Source organism: Pelecanus crispus, chromosome 10 (genome assembly GCF_030463565.1).
Source record: "Pelecanus crispus isolate bPelCri1 chromosome 10, bPelCri1.pri, whole genome shotgun sequence".
Lineage (NCBI taxonomy): Eukaryota > Metazoa > Chordata > Aves > Pelecaniformes > Pelecanidae > Pelecanus > Pelecanus crispus.
In genome coordinates this window covers 16,545,209-16,561,558 of record NC_134652.1, presented here as the reverse complement: position 1 = coordinate 16,561,558, position 16,350 = coordinate 16,545,209, and the positions used below count along the sequence as shown (strand labels likewise).

At 65.2% G+C, this 16,350-nt stretch overlaps 1 protein-coding gene across 1 annotated transcript; it reads left to right on the top strand.

Annotated features, from left to right (window-relative positions):
* The first annotated feature begins 5,178 nt into the window (after nt 1-5,178).
* Nucleotides 5,179-15,444, top strand: LOC104025444 (prominin-1-A). Its single transcript, XM_075717856.1, has 24 exons — nt 5,179-5,323; nt 6,557-6,618; nt 6,826-7,031; nt 7,474-7,594; nt 7,729-7,792; nt 8,178-8,267; nt 8,545-8,735; nt 8,804-8,878; nt 9,203-9,266; nt 9,545-9,704; nt 9,972-10,124; nt 10,616-10,739; nt 10,898-10,989; nt 11,215-11,299; nt 11,416-11,559; nt 11,807-11,878; nt 12,089-12,178; nt 12,310-12,363; nt 12,729-12,809; nt 13,127-13,195; nt 13,292-13,381; nt 13,640-13,752; nt 14,981-14,998; nt 15,393-15,444. Exons 1-24 carry the CDS (start codon nt 5,194-5,196, stop codon nt 15,442-15,444), a joined length of 2,400 nt encoding a protein of 799 aa, XP_075573971.1. The 5' UTR covers nt 5,179-5,193.
* Nucleotides 15,445-16,350: the final 906 nt, after the last annotated feature.

The following is a 16,350-nucleotide window of genomic DNA, read 5'->3' as shown; positions in this document are numbered from 1 at the left end:
TGTCCCCGCTCCCCCCCCTCGGGTTCGTGTACCTCGTGCTTGTACATTTCCGCGCTGTAGACAGTGTGTACGATACTGTTCTTTCAATGTGTTATCACTAGAGCAGGTGCCTCCATTGATGTTAGGGGAAACGATGAGAAAAATAATAATTTTTGGGGTTTTTTTGGTTTAAAAAAAAAAAAAAAGAAAAAAAAAATAATAATCCCTTCCAAGGCTTCTTCCAAGGAGAAGATGGGAGGTGCCGGGGGAGGGCGTTTGTGCTCACCAGCTCACCCCAGCAGCCTCGGAGGGGGGCTTTGGGGGGAGCCGGGGGTCAGGGTTGCCTGTGGGCACCCCCCCGTGCAGCCCTGAGGTGGGGTTGCAGCGAGCGCTGCCCCAGGGGTGGTCGGGGTGGGGGGGCTGCCCTGGGGGGAGGGGTGTGCGCGTGTGTGTGCAAGAGCGCGTGTGCGAGAGGTTTGTGTGTCTGTCTGTGCGTGTATAAGGCAGCCCGGGGCAGGCGGAGCAGCCCTGCGGTTTGGGGGAGGCGGGGTGCACCCCACTCTCCACCGGCCCCCCCAGCTCCCCGCCGGGGATCCTGCAGCACGCGTCCCGCTGCCCCGTGGGGCTGGGGGCTGGCAGGTATCGCTGGGGGGCTGCCCCCCGCGCGGGGGGCTCTGGCTGCGGCAGGGGTGTTGCCTGCACCCTGCGTCTCGCCCACCCATGGCTGAGACTGCAGGGGGGTGGCCGAGTTGGGGGGCAACACACCCTGTGTCCCTCCTCTTTCTGCTGTCCCTGGGGTCAGGCTGGGAGACAGGAGCCCCTTGGCTCAGCCCTGGCCTGATCTCAAGCCCAAAATCTCCAGAGAGGCGCCTGCGTCGGCTCCTGGGCCCCTCCACGGGCAGCCTGGAGGCGGAGGGCTCAGCTCTGCGGACCCCCAGCCACAGGCACGGGGGGTCCCCACGGCCCCTTTGCAGGCGGGGGGAGGCTCCCAGGGTGGGAGCCCAGCGTGGCGGGGAGGGGGGGCTCTGCTTTGCAATTAAGGTACGATTCTCACCGCCGCGCTGCTGGGCTCCCATGGAGGGTGTGGAGCCCCTCGCTGCCTGCCCCCCCCCGGGCACACTGTAATGCCTTTTTGTTTCTTTTTTTTTTTTTTTTTTTTTTTCTTCCTCCCCTCCATAGTTTGTGCCATTTATGAGTCATGTATGGTACCAATAAAATGACTTTTCGGTTTGAGGCTGTCCTGAGCACTTATTTCTGAGCATGGGACCTGGCCGATGCGGGTGAGGCAGAGGGCGGTCCCCTCGTGCCCCTGGTGCCCTGGGTGGGGGGAGCGGGCGCAGGGCTCGCTGTGCTCCCGGGACGATGCTGGCTTGCCTCTGGCTGCTGGTTCCCAGCCAGGCCCCGGCCGGCTCCCTGCTGTGCCGTGGAAAGCAGAAATCGCTGCAAGGACGGGGCACAGGGCTGCTGGGAAACAGCCTTGTCCCTGAGCCAGAGCAAACAAGCGGCTCAGGGCCTGCCCTGACACCAAAGTGATGGGCATGTCCCCTGGGGAGCAGCGGGGGTGGCGTGGTCCCACTGTGGGAACAGGGCAGCAGCAGCCAAGTGGCACGCAGGGGTCCTGGGGGGGCAAAGGAGGGGCAGAGACCCCCTCCCCCCAAGGAGGAGGCACAGCACCAGCCTCCGCGGGGGCTGCCCTGATCTTCCAGGAGCTGGGGGTCCCCATGGCAGCGCTGGGGGCAAGATGCTGGTCCCCGGTTCCTCCGACCAGCTGGCACCAGAGATGGCATTTTGTTGTCTCCACTGGGTGGGTGGTCTGGGGCAGCTGGGCTCAGCCCCCAGCCATGGGGACACTGGGTTAAACTGCGGGTGCCTCATCCAATGCAACCCCGCCCCAGCCAAATGTGCAGGGCAAGGAGCCTGTGGCCGTGGGTAAGGCTGGGGCGAGGGCAGATCTGGTAGTAATGGGGGAGGAAAAAGGGATCTGGGGGAAACCAGGTTCTTAAAATAAGGCTGATGCAGCGGAGGGTGGGGGCAGGATGGGCCCATGTCTTCGGAGCAGGGGGACAGGGACAGGGCTTGTGTTGACGCCCGCACCGAGGGATGTCCCCTTGCCGTCCAGCTCATGGCGTGCTGAGCCCGTGGCACAGCAGCACCCCGGGCCTGGGGATCAACCCCCTCGCTCCTCACATGCACCGAGCCCCAGCTGCCCCAGCAGGATGCCCTGGGGTGAAGGGAGCGATGCCCTGGGAGGCAGGCAGGGAGGCGGGGGCCATGCCACGGCACAGAAGAGGCAGGGCCAGCAGCAACCAGCCATCGATGCTCCTGGTGAAATCACCACTCTGTGAAGCATCCCAGGGATGCCCGGCTGCATCCTGCCCACGTGTGGCTGTGGGAGCTGGGCACACCCCGATTCGGGGGAGCGCAGCACCGAGGGCAGCTGGCCCCATCCCACGTGGGTGCCCAGCTTCCCCTGGGAGCTGGCGGAGGGCCCTGATGCAACACTTTGATGATGGTCTGAGCTGGAAAGCTCAAGGATGCCCGCAAAACCCCCAAAACTTCCTCCCCACATCAGTCCCAGCACTGTGAGAAATTTGATGCGGTTTCTGCTTTTTATTTTTTTTCCCTTTTTGAGGAGGGGGCATCTGTCTCCTCTGCTGCCCTGCCCCAGTGCCAGTGCCAAGCCAGAGTGTCCCACACAGCACCCCAGCACCCAGCATGGGCGAGGCCAGGAGGAAACCCCAAGGCAGAGCTGCCACCTTTGCCCAAGGTCATGGAGAACAGCGATGCCTGCTTGTGCCGGGGAAAGTTAAGCAGTAACTTGGGGAGGTGGCAGCCAGGAAGCCATTGGTGCTGGGGGCCCGGGCGCCCCATGCAAAGGACATACAGGTACAGCTCACCTGGCCTCTCTGCTGGTGCCCATCCGAAAGCACGTGGTGCCCCATATGGGAACACGGGGCAGGGGCAGTGGCCAAGAACCGTGCTGGGGGGCACAGGCTGCACCGGGGAGGGAGGCGGGGAGGCGCAGGGCAGGGCTGAGGGCTGGCACGGGGGGGCAAGGTGGGCAGCATGGGGGGCTCTGGGCATGGGGGCTGTGTCAGGGTGGGCTGCTGGAGGGGCCAGCACTGGGCCTGGCAGTGTGGGGACAGAGCTGGGTCTCTGTGGGGCAGAGCGGGGGGCATCACCTGGGCACAGGCTGGGCACCGCGGGCATGGGGCTATCCCGGGTGAGACGGGGCAGGGGCCGGGGGCTCTGGGGGCAGATGCAGGGCGCTGGGGTGGGACGGGGCAGGCGCAGGGGTCCCCCGGGGGCAGATGCAGGGCGCTGGGGTGGGACGGGGCAGGAGCAGGGGTCCCCCGGGCGCAGATGCAGGGCGCTGGGGTGGGACGGGGCAGGAGCAGGGGTCCCCCGGGCGCAGATGCAGGGCGCTGGGGTGGGACGGGGCAGGAGCAGGGGTCCCCCGGGCGCAGATGCAGGGCGCTGGGGTGGGACGGGGCAGGAGCAGGGGTCCCCCGGGAGCAGATGCAGGGCGCTGGGGTGGGACGGGGCAGGAGCAGGGGTCCCCCGGGGGCAGCCGCAGGGCGCTGGGGTGGGACGGGGCAGGCGCAGGGGTCCCCCGGGTGCAGATGCAGGGCGCTGGGGTGGGACGGGGCAGGAGCAGGGGTCCCCCGGGTGCAGATGCAGGGCGCTGGGGTGGGACGGGGCAGGCGCAGGGGTCCCCCGGGGGCAGATGCAGGGCGCTGGGGTGGGACGGGGCAGGCGCAGGGGTCCCCCGGGAGCAGATGCAGGGCGCTGGGGTGGGACGGGGCAGGAGCAGGGGTCCCCCGGGGGCAGCCGCAGGGCGCTGGGGTGGGACGGGGCAGGCGTCCCCCCGGGCGGAGGCGGGGTGCCGAGGCGCAGCGGGGCGGGGGCCGGGGGCTCCCTCCCGGCAGGGGCGGGGGCCGGGGCGGCCGCTGGGCTCGGGCAGACCCCGGGGGGCCGGGGCGGAAGGGGCGGCCCGGGCCGGTCCTGCCCACCCCTCCCGGGGCCGCCCGCGCCGCGGTCTCGGTGCGGGGCCGGCCCGGGCCGTGCCGGGGAGCTCCCGCCGCCGCCGCCGCCGCCGCCCGCCGGGACGCGACCCCCGGGGCAGCCGCCCCGCGCCCACCGGGTGCGTCCGCGGCACAACCGGGAGAGACCCCCGGGCTCCCCACCCTGCCCCCGGCTGCGGCTCCCGGAGCCCCGGCGGCGGGGCGGGGGTTAAGGACCACGGGGCGGTGGCGGGGGTAGAACCACGCGTGGCTCCCGCGGCGTGGGGGGCCGCCTCGGCGGGCGCGGAGCCGGGGATGGAGCCGGGCAGGCGCTGGCAGAGCTCCAGCTTTGGAGGAAAAATCCCGTGTGGGGGCCCCTGAGGCTGCCCCCAGCTTTGGGGGTGGGGGGTGGGGGTCGGGGTGCGTGGGGAAAATGCCGGGTTTGCTGCAATGCCCCGTTTGGGGAGGGGTTTTAAATGCAAAACCTGGGTCTGTGGCCAGAGCTGGTTTGTGCCGAAACTGGCCGGCCCAGTGCAGCCCATCCCGAAGGGATGCAGCTGGTGCCGGGGTGGGGCAGGCGGGATGGCTGCTGGCGGGATCCCCACGGGGTCACCCAGCTCCCGGGCCGGGACAGGAGGACAGCAGAAAGGGCACGGGGGCTCTGCGGAGGGCAGGGAGGGGGGTTTCTCCCCTGTGCCTGGGTTGGGAGGGTTGGTGATGACCCTGAGGCGGGTAAGGAGAGGCAGCCCTGGGGTGGCTGGGTGCCAGGAGGTAGCAGGGGCAGGGTGGGGCGATCCCGGCATCGCTGCCTTCCCCGGCAAGCAGCTTTTCAGTAATCGCAGCTGAAACTTAAACAAACCATAAAGCCCCAGCGCTGGCACTGTGCGGCTGGGCCCGGCGGCAGGCGTGGGCGCGCGGAGGTGCCAGAGGACAGGGTAAGCGCTTTGTCCCTGCTTCATCCCCAACAGCCCTCTTGGTCCCTCGTGGGCATCTCCTGCCTGGCCCCCCACCCTACTGCTCCCGGGACTCCCCATCCCTCCCCAGTGCTCTCCCCAGCTCTTTCCTTCCGGGCAGGAGCTGGCAGGTGCCTGATTTTTTTCTCCCTGCATTTCCTGCTCGGAGGCCAGAGGCAGGGCAGGCTGGGTGGCCCTGCACCCCAACGACACCGACAGCCTCTCTCTGTGCCCAGGCACCCGCCAGAGCCGCCGTGATGGAGCTGGGGAACATCTCGCAGTCCCTGTACGGCCCCGGCCTCGAGGCACCGGGGAGCAGCACGCCGGGCCTGGTAGCGATGGTACACGGCTTCCTGCGGCTGGTGCAGCCCAATGCCCTGCCCATAGGTGGGTGCACGGCAGCGGGGAACTGGTGATGGGGTGGGGGGGCTGCTCAGAGCTGTGGGGTCCTGGGTGAGCCTGAGCCCTCAAGCTCTGGTGACTGTCTACCCAGCATTTAAATGTGAGGCTACTGGGTTAGGAGGGGTCTGCAGGGGGGAATGGAGTGGGGTCCTTGAGGATTCCAGCTGTGTGCTGCCCGTGTCCCAGCACAGCTGTGGGGCAGTCCCAGGTGGGCACTAGGACAGGCTTTGGTGGCGGTGCCACCTTGCAGAGTCCTGCCCCATCCTCCCTTTGAGCATCGTCATCCCAGGCCCCAATGAAAGGTGCAGAGGAAATCCCGCGCTGCCTGTGAGTTTGCGGGGTCCTTTCCTGGCTTGCAGCCGTCTGTGCTTGCAGGTGACAAGGTGTGCTTAGGCAGGACCCGGCTCAGGGCCACCAAGAGCAGCCTGTCCCAGTGCCAGGTCCCACAGGGCAGAGCTGCAGGCACCCCCTCGCACCACCCTGCTTGCCAGCGCTCACCCTCCCTCCTTCAAATCTCCGAGGGGATGTGTCGCTGGCACAGCTCTGCCCCGAAGTGGCTGCAGGTTGGCGTGGGCAATGCCAGGACCCTGCGGCTGCTCGATGGCCCCTGGGGGCAAGTGGTGCCCACTTAGGGGAGGGGTTTGTCACTCTGGCTGCCGGCACTTGTGCTTCCTCCTTTGCTGGGCTCAACCCCTGCTCACCAGCAACTTGCAGGCAAATGTGTGTCTGGCAAACAATGCGGTAGCCTCGTTTGTGTCACACGGATACCGGGGTACAGTCACACGGCATCGTGTGCTGGCACAGCTTGTAATGAGGCCATGGGGCATGGGCAGGGCGAGCTGGTCAGGCATCTGCCTGGGGCTGGGCTGCAGGAGGGCAGCCTGAGGGCAGCCAAGGTGGCTGTCGGAGCGTCCTCCCCCTGAGCCTGCCCCTCCTGCCTACTGGGGCGAGGACCCCATCGCTCCGTGGACCCCTGAGAGCCAGGGGGCTGGCAGCGCTTTTCCCGGGTGCAAAAGGGCTGTGCGACACGATGGCCGGGGAGGGACAGCTGGAAGGGAGAAACGTGCCTGGCGCTCGCAGCTGCTCTGAGCCACAGCGCTGGAGGTGATGGCTGGAGCTGGGAGCCCTTCTCTGGGGTGAGCAGGGTGTGGGCCCTCCGGGAGAGCATCCCCAGGGAAGGGCACCCACTCATGGCCCTCTCTGCTCCTTGTCTCCCAGAACTGATCGCAGATTTTAGTCAGTCCCAGAGCGAGGAGGTCATCAGGAAGCAAGTCCACGAGGTGAGCAGGCAGCCAGGGCAGGGAGCCAGCAGCCCCAGGCTGTGGTGAGCCAGGGGATGCCGGCAGCTGCTACTCCAAGGCTGACCCCCAGGTCCTGGGCAGCAGCAAGGGGAGATGTGCCCCGTGGGGGGTCTGGACAGGACCCTCAGAGCTGGGGGGCCTTCAGGGATGCCAGCACTATGCTGCCTCTTGTTCTTCCTCTCCCAGCTGCTGCTCTATGAAGTGGGTTTCCTGGTTTGCACGGCCATCGGGCTCCTCTTCATCATCCTCGTGCCCCTGGTGGGATGCTGCTTCTGCTGCTGCCGCTGCTGCGGGAACTGCGGGGGCCGCATGTACCAGAAGCAGGGCCGGCGGATGGGCTGCCGGCGCCGGGCGCTCTGGGCCTCCATCCTGCTGGTCTCTGCTCTCCTCCTGTGAGTGCGCTGGCCGGGAGGCTCTGGATGGGACCCAAGGGTGGGTGGAAATGCCGGCGCTTGGCGGCCGTGGCAGGAAGCTGCCATTGTTTGCAGGAGCAGATCCCAGCATGGCGGGACAAAGGAAAGGAAGCGTCGGCAGTGGGGAGCTGGCCCCGGGGGGCTGCGTGTTGGCACAGTGCAGACCCTTCCTGACAGCTTTGCTGCAGGGAAATGCGGGTGCACCAGGCACTGGGCTCCCTTGTGCCTCAGTTTCCTGTGTCCCTCCTCTCCGGTCCCCTGGCTGCGTGCAGGGCACTCACTGGGATGCTCTGGAAGGGCGGCTCAGTGGCTGCCCTGGACCCTGCAGCCTGGGGTCAGCGTGGGTGGATTCAGAGGGTCCTGGGGGAGAGCATCGGGACCGAGGTCCCCACATGCTGACCCTGCCACCCTTCCCTTGCAGGGCTGGGGATGTCTGTGCCTTCATCAGCAACACCCGCTTCTCCCAGGCCGTGTGCGGCACCTTCCCCAACGTCAACAACACCCTGGACAACATCTACATCTACCTGGCCTCCATCCCCAAGGCATGCCTGGTCCTCCCACCCTGGCTGGGGTGCCTGATGGGGGGGCAAAGAGCGCCCCTGGGGAAGGGTGACAGTGGGGCTGGGGGCAGGGAGGTGTCCTCACCCACACTGACACCCCATCTCTGTCCCTGCAGGAAATCAGTTTTATCATCAACAGCAGCAACGTCCCGCTGGGCCTCGCCAGCGACAGGCTCCAGGGTGAGGGTGTGCAGCCTGAGGCATCCTGGGGGTGCTTGGGGAGTGGCTGCGGGTGCTGCAGGTGGTTGCTGACCTTGGGGGTCACTGGGCTGGTTCTCATGGTGTATCTAAAGGGAGTGGGTCTGGGGGCTCCTCCAGGCTCCCGCTCTGCTCCAGCTGCTGCTTTTCCCCGTTCAGGCTCCTCTCTGGGAGGGTGATGCAGGTGTTGGCAGGGTGTGGGGGGTCCCCTCTGCCCACCTTGCCTGGAGGGTGGGTGTGGAATGGGGTCCTTGGGGAGGGGTGTCAGTATTTTCGGCAGCTTCCCTGCAAGCCCTGGGCTGCTCAGGGCAGCCTGGTCCCACTGCCGAGGGTCCCATCATTGACACCATCTCTCCCATCTCCACAGACATCGGGCCCAACCTGGGAAGCACAATTGTCTCGGGCATCAGGAGCAGCATGGATGGGGCTCTGGGATCCCTCCAGAGCCTCTTGCAAGGTAGCGGCCCCATCCCTGGGGGGCCGACAGGGCCTCGGAGGGGATTTAGGGGCATGCTGGGGCAGGTGCATGCGTGGGGGGCTCCAGAAGGTTTGGGTAAGGCCCCCTGGGGGGGTTCCATCTGGCCACTCCAGCCCCAGCTTGGGGCAAATGCTGAGACTTTGAGGGGGGTGCGTCCACATTGCAGTTTTGGATGGGTCCCCAAGGCTCAGCTGAGTGAGGACAAGCCCCTGCCACGCTGGCAGGATGAGGCCTCGAGCCCCCACTGTCTCCCCAGGGATGGAGATGCTGGCGGCCGCCTTCGGCAGCATTGCCAGCACTCGCTCGCGCCTCGAGGAGCTGCAGAGCAACTACAGCCGGCAGCTGGCCATCCTGCAGGATGGCCTCAACCAGACCCTGCAGCGCTGCGGCCACCCCTGCGGCAGCGTGTCCCTGGACGGCCTCGCCTTCAGCGCCAACTTCAGCATGGTGAGGAGGGGCAGGGTGCAGGGCAAGGGGTCCCCCGCAGCCCCCTCACCCCAGGCTCTTCCCCGCAGATCCCCGGTGTGGAGCAGCAGCTGGAGGCACTGGGTGATGTGTCTAGCTCCAACATAACTGCTGATTTAGAGAAGGTAAGGGCCCACCCCCCCCCCCGCCCCCAGGCACAGGGCTGGGTGCTCCTGGTGCTGCTGGGGCTGTGCTGCGAGGGGGTGGCTTGGGAAGAGCCCCGCTGGGAATTAATTGCTGTCACATGGAGGGAAGGGCTGGCCAGAGATCTGCCTTGGCCAGAGCCTGCCTGCTGTCCCCACCACCCCTGGGCGCTGGTCCGGTGGACGGTGCTGTGAGGAGCCTGGCTGTTCTGTGCCACTGGGATCTGGGGACGGAGGGAATGTGCTGCTCAGCCCTGGGCTGCAGGCAGGGACATGAGCTGCATGCTGTGCCCCCCCCGGATGCAGGTTAACACCACGCTGGACATGATCCCTGCCAAGGTGCAAGAGCAGTCCCAGGACGTGGTGACAAGTAAGCAGGGCTTTGTGCCCCTTGTGCTGAATTCTCCCTCTTCCAGGGCTCCTTCCTCCCTTCTCACCCCATCCCTGCCTGGAGACCTCTCCTGCTGCCACCCTGCTGCCTGCAGCCCTGGCTGTCCCCAAGTGCCATCATGCTCTTGCATTCCATCCTTGGCCACAGCTGCCCCCTTCCCATCCTCTCTGGGTCCCCCCTGCCCCAGGCTCGCCTGCCCTGGACAAGCAGGACCCGGGCAGCAGCTTGAAGTGCCAACCTGTCCCCGTCCCCTGCAGAGACGCAGAACCAGCTGGGCCTCATCAGCCAGAAGATCAGGAGCTTGCAGGAGAAGTTGCCGCTCCTGGATGTGGAGGAGAGAGTCAGGGCCTTCGTGGGCAATGCTGAATCGGTGCTGGAGGAGCACAGGGAGCCGATCATCGTCTCGGATAGGCTCAGGTAGGCGAGGGGCTGCTGCATCGCCTGACTCCCTTGTCTGGAGAGGCTCAGGCTCTCGATCCTCCAGTTGCTGGAGGTGGGGGCTTTCTTGGTGGTGGGGCTGTGGGTGCAGGGTAGCCAGAGCTGTGCCTTGCAGCGACCCGTGCCCCTTCCCTGCCAGGGTGCCTAAGGGCTTTTTCTTTCCCACGAAGGCAGCTGGTGGGATGCTGGGCACTGCTCAGGGTGCCAGGTCCTGCTGTCTGACTCCTGCCCTTCCTCTCGCCCCAGGTGGAGCGTGTGTACTGTCCTGTGCTGCATGGTGCTGCTGGTCATCCTCTGCAACGCTGTCGGGCTGCTGCTGGGGCCCCTGGGGCTGAAGGAAAGCGTGCTGCCCACGCAGCGCAGCAGCCTCTCCAACGCCGGCGGGAACTTCTTCATGGCGTGAGGCTCCCTCGGCTGCCAAGGACGCGTGTGGGAGCCGTGGGATGGGTGGGCAGGGTGGCCTGGGGATGCTCAAGCTCCTAAATCATGAAAATACTGTGGCTTAATGGCCTGCTCCACGGCAACTCGCCATGCAGGTGGTAAACGCAAGGGTAAAACATGGTGCTGGTGGAAAGTGTTCGAGCGGAGCCCGTTCACCCCTTGCCAGTGGGGGCCTGGCAGCGTGTGCGTGGTCCTGTGGCTCTGCGGGCGGGTGGTGGCTTGCAAAGCTGGGGGAAGCCATGCCGGGGTCTGAGCCCCACAGTACAGCCTGGCCGGGCTCCACGGACTGAAGGCAGGGCAGAGATGTGCTTGTGGGGATGGTGGTGCTTCCTGGCACTGCCCAGGGGGCAAGGGGTGTGTAGGCTTCAGGCTTTCCGAGCTGGAAGCAATGCTAGCATCGATGCCAGGGCACAGGGCCCTGGGTGCTGATGGCACCTCTGTTCTGGCAGAGGTGTTGGCTTCAGCTTCATCTTCTCCTGGCTGCTGATGCTGCTAGTGCTGATCACCTTCGTGCTTGGGGGGAACATCTACATGCTCGTCTGTGAGTCCTGGCGCAGCCAGCAGCTCTTCCAGGTGAGCTCCCCATGGGGAGACACCCCTGCCCGGAGCCACTGCTGCCTTTCCAAGGGCTGCTGGTGGAGAAGAGGCAGCACTGGCCAGTTTGGAATGCTCTTCCCAGGTGTCCTGCCCTGCACCATATCTAATTTCTCCATCTCTTCCCTTGCTCTCAGCTCCTGGACACGCCTGGCCTGATCCCTGGCTTTAACCTGTCGGAGCTGCTGGGTCAGGAGGGTGGCACAGCAAACTTCTCAGAGATATACAGGTGGGTCCCAGTTCCAGCACCACATCTTTGGGGAAAGGTATGGCTGCTTGGCTCCCTTGGATGCTCCCCAGGATGGGGGCAGCTTGCCCTACTTGCCCTGGCTGCAGGCAGACACTGATGCCAGGGAAGGAGAGAGGTGTGACTTGCCTGCGTGGGTGAGGACACGGTCCTGGGAGGGGGTGGCCCTCACCTGCCCCTTTTCAGCCCCGTGCCCCCCTCCTGCAGGCAGTGCCAGCGAGATGCTGCCCTGTGGCAAACGCTGCACCTGGACCAGAGCGTGTCCCTGGATGAACTCTTGAACATCAGCCAGGTGAGCGCAGGGGTGCCAGGGTCCAGGAGGGCAGAGCTGGGGGTGCAGGGCTGGCGCTGGGGGGGACAGCGAGGGGCCGGCACTGTGCCCCATCGTGGCTCCCCTTGCCTCGGCAGTACACAGGAGAGATATCCACGGCCTTCGAGAAGATGAACATCACCCTGAGCCCCATCTCGCTGCTCAGCCAGAGCCAGAGAGACTTGCTGCTGAATGCCAGCCAGGCCGGGCAGCCCCCCAACTTCACCCTCACCCTGGAGCAGGTGGGCTGGGGGCAGCCTGGTGTTGGGATGGGGGGGTCTGGATGCATGTTGAGGGGGTCCATTGCTCCCTCCCCTTTGCTGCTGTGGGAGTCCCCACTGCAGGCTCCCAGGGTGTCCCCTGCCATCCATGTCACCCCTTGGGGCAACTCCCCCACCTGGGAGGCCCTGGCTCTACTCTGCCCTGCAGGGATGGGATACGTCCCCCCTGTTAGCCCCAGTCTCATGGCTTTGTCTCTGCCTTTTCCAGCTGGATCAGAACATGACCCAGGGAAGCCTCCTGGATCTGGCTGCAGAGCTGGAGCACCTGGCAGACAAAGCGGTGAGAGACCATGGCACCCCGGGGCCATGGCCACGCTGTCCCCAAAGCCACTGGCTGCAGGGGCTCCTCCACAGACCTTCCTGGGTGCTGAAGGGAGGCGAGGCCCTTCACCCTCGCCCAGCTCTTTTCTCCAGCCCGGCCCCCCATCAGATGGCTGTGGTGGGGCGGGGACCCCATGCCGGGGGGCACTGCTGACTGCAGCTCCTCCAGGGTGCGGATGTGCAAAAGGACCTGGAGGCTGGTGCTCGCAAGCTCAGGATGCTGGACAAGGAGATGCAGATGAGCTTCTCTGGGCTGCTGGTGAGCGATGCCAGGGTGGGGAAGGTCCTGAGGGTGCTGGCTTGGGCTCCTCCAGAGCTTGGAACCTGCTGGTGAGGTCTTGGCCGAGCCGTGGGGTCCACGCCTCCGACCCCTCCTCTCTCCATCCCCAGCAAAGCCTGAAGGAGAACATCCACTTGGCGCAGAGCGGGACTGCCCAGCTTGAGGTAAGTGGCACAAGGGGGCCTCCTGAGCGCACCCCAGTCTGGGGCACCCTGCAAAGCGCCCTTGAGGTCCCATGGTGGAGATGGTGGGAGCTAACCTGCAGCCTAGGGGGCTGGTGGCTGCTGCAGGAATCCCCAAGCATGCACTGTAGGGGCTGCTCATGGGGCAGAGGGAGGGGGCCCATGCCAGGGGCCCTGCCAAGCACAGGCTCCCTCCACCCAAGGTACTTGGGCACTACCAGCGTGTGACTGCTAGGGACACCACCGCTCAGAGACGCTGCGCCCCAGGGATTGCTGCCGGGCAGGGTGGGGGAGATGTGGGGACCCCACTTGCCCCATCACACTGCTGAGAGCATCTTTCACCCCAGGCACAGGCAAAAGCTGCGCTGGATAAAGCCAGTGAAACCCAGGAGTTCCTGGAGAGGGAGACCGCAAACATCATCAAGAACGTGAGCTCGCCTTACCCTGCTGCCAGGCCACCTGGTGGGGATGTGACCCGGACCCCCACACCAAGACCTCCCTCTGCAGAGGGATCCAAGCAATGTCTGGCTGCTCTTCCTGCCTTCTCTCCTTCCCCAGGGGTCCCCTGCACCCCTGGGTGCCCCCTCCCCTTATAGCACCCCAGGCAAAGGGCTGGGGCGGGGCGAGCAGCCCCATTGCTGCTGGGTTGAGGTGGTCTGACAGCCCTGATCCTGACACAGAGGGGACATGGGACATGGAGTGGGCTGGGGGTGCAGCATCTCCACTCTCTGCTTGCCCCCACCAGGAGACATGGGCCTTCCTGGAGGAGCTGTTGGACTTCTTTGAGACCTACGTCTCCTGGGCCAAGAGCAAGGTGAGTTGAACCTTCCTTGGTCGGGTGGAGGGAAGGGGAGGACAGGCTGCAGGGTTTTGGGGACACTGACATGTCCTGCCCCCACCGTGTCCCCAGCTGACGGGAGACGTGGCACGTTGCAAACCCATAGCTCAGACTGTGGATAATGTGGGGGTCATCACCTGCAACTACATCCTGGACTCTCTGGTGAGTGGGGCAGCAGTGTGTGGGGTGACACATGTGTGTGGGGTGGCAATGAGGTCCCCTTGTCCCCCTCATGCACAGGATGAGGGGTACCCATCCCTGTTCCGAGCAAGCAGGGACCAGCATCTCCCCGGCAGATTGCTGTGGCTAAGAGCAAAGGCCAGGCTGCAAGAAGGGGTGGGTGGTCTTTGGGGGTGCCTGGGAGCAGAAGAGGTGCTCTCACTTGCTGTCTGGGCTCTGATGGCTCTCCCCTACACCCAGAACGCCTTCTGGTTCAGCCTGGGCTGGTGTACCTTCTTCCTGCTGCCCAGCATCATCCTGGCCGTCAGACTTGCCAAGTTTTACCGCCGCATGGACATTGCTGATGTCTACAGGTGAGGAGCCGCCTGCCCCCTGCGACCACCCTGGGTCTGGGGTCTCCCATGCACACTGCAAACTGCACCTTCATGTCCCCTGCAGCAGCCCGTGGGGCTGATCCTAAAGTAACGTGGGCTGGGGAGGGACCAGAGAGCTGGCTTGGGACCTTCAGCCTCCAAGAATGGAGATGTTTTGGAGAAGAGCCTGGCTCTGTCTGCTCTGCAACCCCCCTTTGGGCAGCTGAAGGTGCCTGCAACCACCCTTGGAGGAAGGAGCCTGGCTTGCACAGCACGGGCTGCAGCCCCCAGCCTGGCTCGGGGGTCTGCCACTGGACTTGCTCTGGCTTTGCACCATTTTTTGTGCTGGGGCCCCAAACGAGGAGCACAGCTGGATGCTGCGCAGAAGCAGCGTGCTGCAGGGTTGGCGTCACTGCCACGAGGGTGCAGTGCTCGCTCACGCACCCGTGGCCACCGGTGCCCCGGGGCTGCCCCCCAGCCCTCTGGGACCCTTTCCCCGTCTCTCTGGGGCGCTCTGACCAGCAGCCCCACCTCCAGCACAGCCACCGAGGATAGTGAGCACTTTCCAGCTGGATTTCCAGCTGCTGAGGGCTACGGCTTGGCCCCACGTAGCCTTGGCCCCAGCACCCCGCCTGCCACCCCTCTGCCTCAGGGCTGCAGCCACCTGGGGAGCTGGGGTTTGCAGCACCCCCGTTCCCTGTGTGGCCCCAGCCAGCCTTCCTCCCCTTGCCTGCCCCACTCCTCCTCGCTTTCCCAGGATGGGTGCTGGGGTTGTACATGGTGTGTGCAGGATGTGGTGCTGAGCCGGGCTGTGCCCTGCCTGTAGCGTGCCTGGGGTCCCTGGCGCGTTTCACTTCCCCCTGCAGCCAGCAGCTGAGCTGGCTGGAGACATGGGCTCAGCTGCCAGGGAAACTTGGGGGAACTGAAATCGTGGCACGGGGGAGCTCTGTGCCACTGAGCCGGCGAGCATGGGGCCCCGCTCTGCCTGCCCGGGAAGGAGCAGTGACGCTCTGGAGGCAGCAACGTTTGGGGGTGCTGTAGGAGCCTGTGCTCTGTGTCCAGATGGGGCAGCTGGGATGGAGGGGACCACAGCACCCTGCAGCCCCCCTATCCTCCTTGTGTGCTCTGGGGGAGACCCTGTCCCACTGGGAGATGTCGGGCTGGTGAGCTGTCCCAGGAGGCATCTTCTTGCCCCACTGACAATGTCCCCTCTTTTTCTCCCCTCCAGGAATGAAGCCTTGGAGATGTAAGTAGCAGTGCCAGGCCCCTGGGTGGGGTGGGGGGCAGCTCCTGTGGCATGAGGGGGGACAGGGCACAGAGGGAGGGGGGTGAGGAGGGGAACAGGGCAAGTGCAGGCCAAGGAGGGTGCTGGTACCAAAGGAGGACTGGGAAGGCGGGACCTGTGCAATGTAGACTATTCTGGGGTCCCCCCATCATCTTCCCACACTTCTCAGTTTGGGGGTGCTGCTGCTCCCAGCCTCACCCAAGCCAGAGTATTGGCAGGGGGGGTCTCCACACTTTTCTTCCTGAGGGGCTGGGCCACAGGGGTGTGATGACTTTTGGCCTTCTCAGTGCATCCTGGGCTGTCCCTTGCTCCCCTCTGTGGCTGGGGGGTGACACAAGTGACCTTGGTTTTGCAGGCCACCCACATTCAACTTCTACAAAATTCCCCGGCCATCCACGAGGCATTAGCCCCCGCTGCCCACAGCATGGGCATGGAGGAGATGGACACAGCTGACCCGTCTGCTGCGCCTTCTCCCTGGGTGCCGGGGAGCAGGTTGGGACTGCCCCGGCTGAAACCCCCCCTCCCCAGATGCCCTGGTGTGTGTGTGTGTGTGTGGGGCTGCCCCTTGCACTGCCCCAGGCAGGACTTTACCCCCCCCCCGATGGGCTCAGGGCAGCTCACACTGTCCATGCCACCGCAGCCTTTGCTCTGCCAGCCAGTGGGAGCCCACTCACCCAGGCCCCTTGCTCGAAAAATGTGACTCTATTTTTGTAGGGAGCCTGACTTTTTCCAAGGTTGTGATTTTTTTATTTTTGCTGTCAAACAATAAAATGGTGTGTTTGTGTGCACTGCAGGCATGCGGCTGCGCTCTTCACGTCTGGCTGCGATGGAAGGGCGCAGGGGTAGGGGCAGGGAGGGTTTCCCACTGCTGGCACAAGCTGGGGCTGTGCCTGGGACTAGAATGCTCTTGCTGGGGTCCCCAAGTATGCTCTGCCCACAGCCAGCTCTTGGAGTCCTGACCTAGCCCATGGGTCGATGCAGGACCACTGCTCAGCATCACTGGGGATGGGTGACATTCCCCTCACCGGGCAGCCCTTTGCACCTGTGGCTGGGTGGGTGCCAGGTCCTTCCCTGGGAAAAGACACGCCAAAAGCCTCCCGTCCATGAGGAGCACGGGTGACCCTGCTATGTGTCATCTGTGGGTTTTCAGTTAGTTTATGGGGTGCCTGTAGCCTGTACCTCCCTCCCTCTACTGGGTATGGTGGCATGGGGACTTCCAGTGTCCACCCCTGCATGTCCCACACTGCTGCACGGCACGAATGGGCACAGCGAGAGCTGCATGCACAGATAAGCCAAGGGCAACTTGGTCTGCA

What these genes read in the sequence shown, in the direction of transcription:
- LOC104025444 (XM_075717856.1), top strand. Translation starts at nt 5,194, where the DNA reads ATGGAGCTGGGGAACATCTCGCAGTCCCTGTACGGCCCCGGCCTCGAG. An exon ending in ACCTGGCCTCCATCCCCAAG is followed by an intron (nt 7,595 to 7,728) that starts GCATGCCTGGTC and finishes CTGTCCCTGCAG; the next exon opens with GAAATCAGTTTTATCATCAA. An exon ending in CCTCCAGAGCCTCTTGCAAG is followed by an intron (nt 8,268 to 8,544) that starts GTAGCGGCCCCA and finishes CTGTCTCCCCAG; the next exon opens with GGATGGAGATGCTGGCGGCC.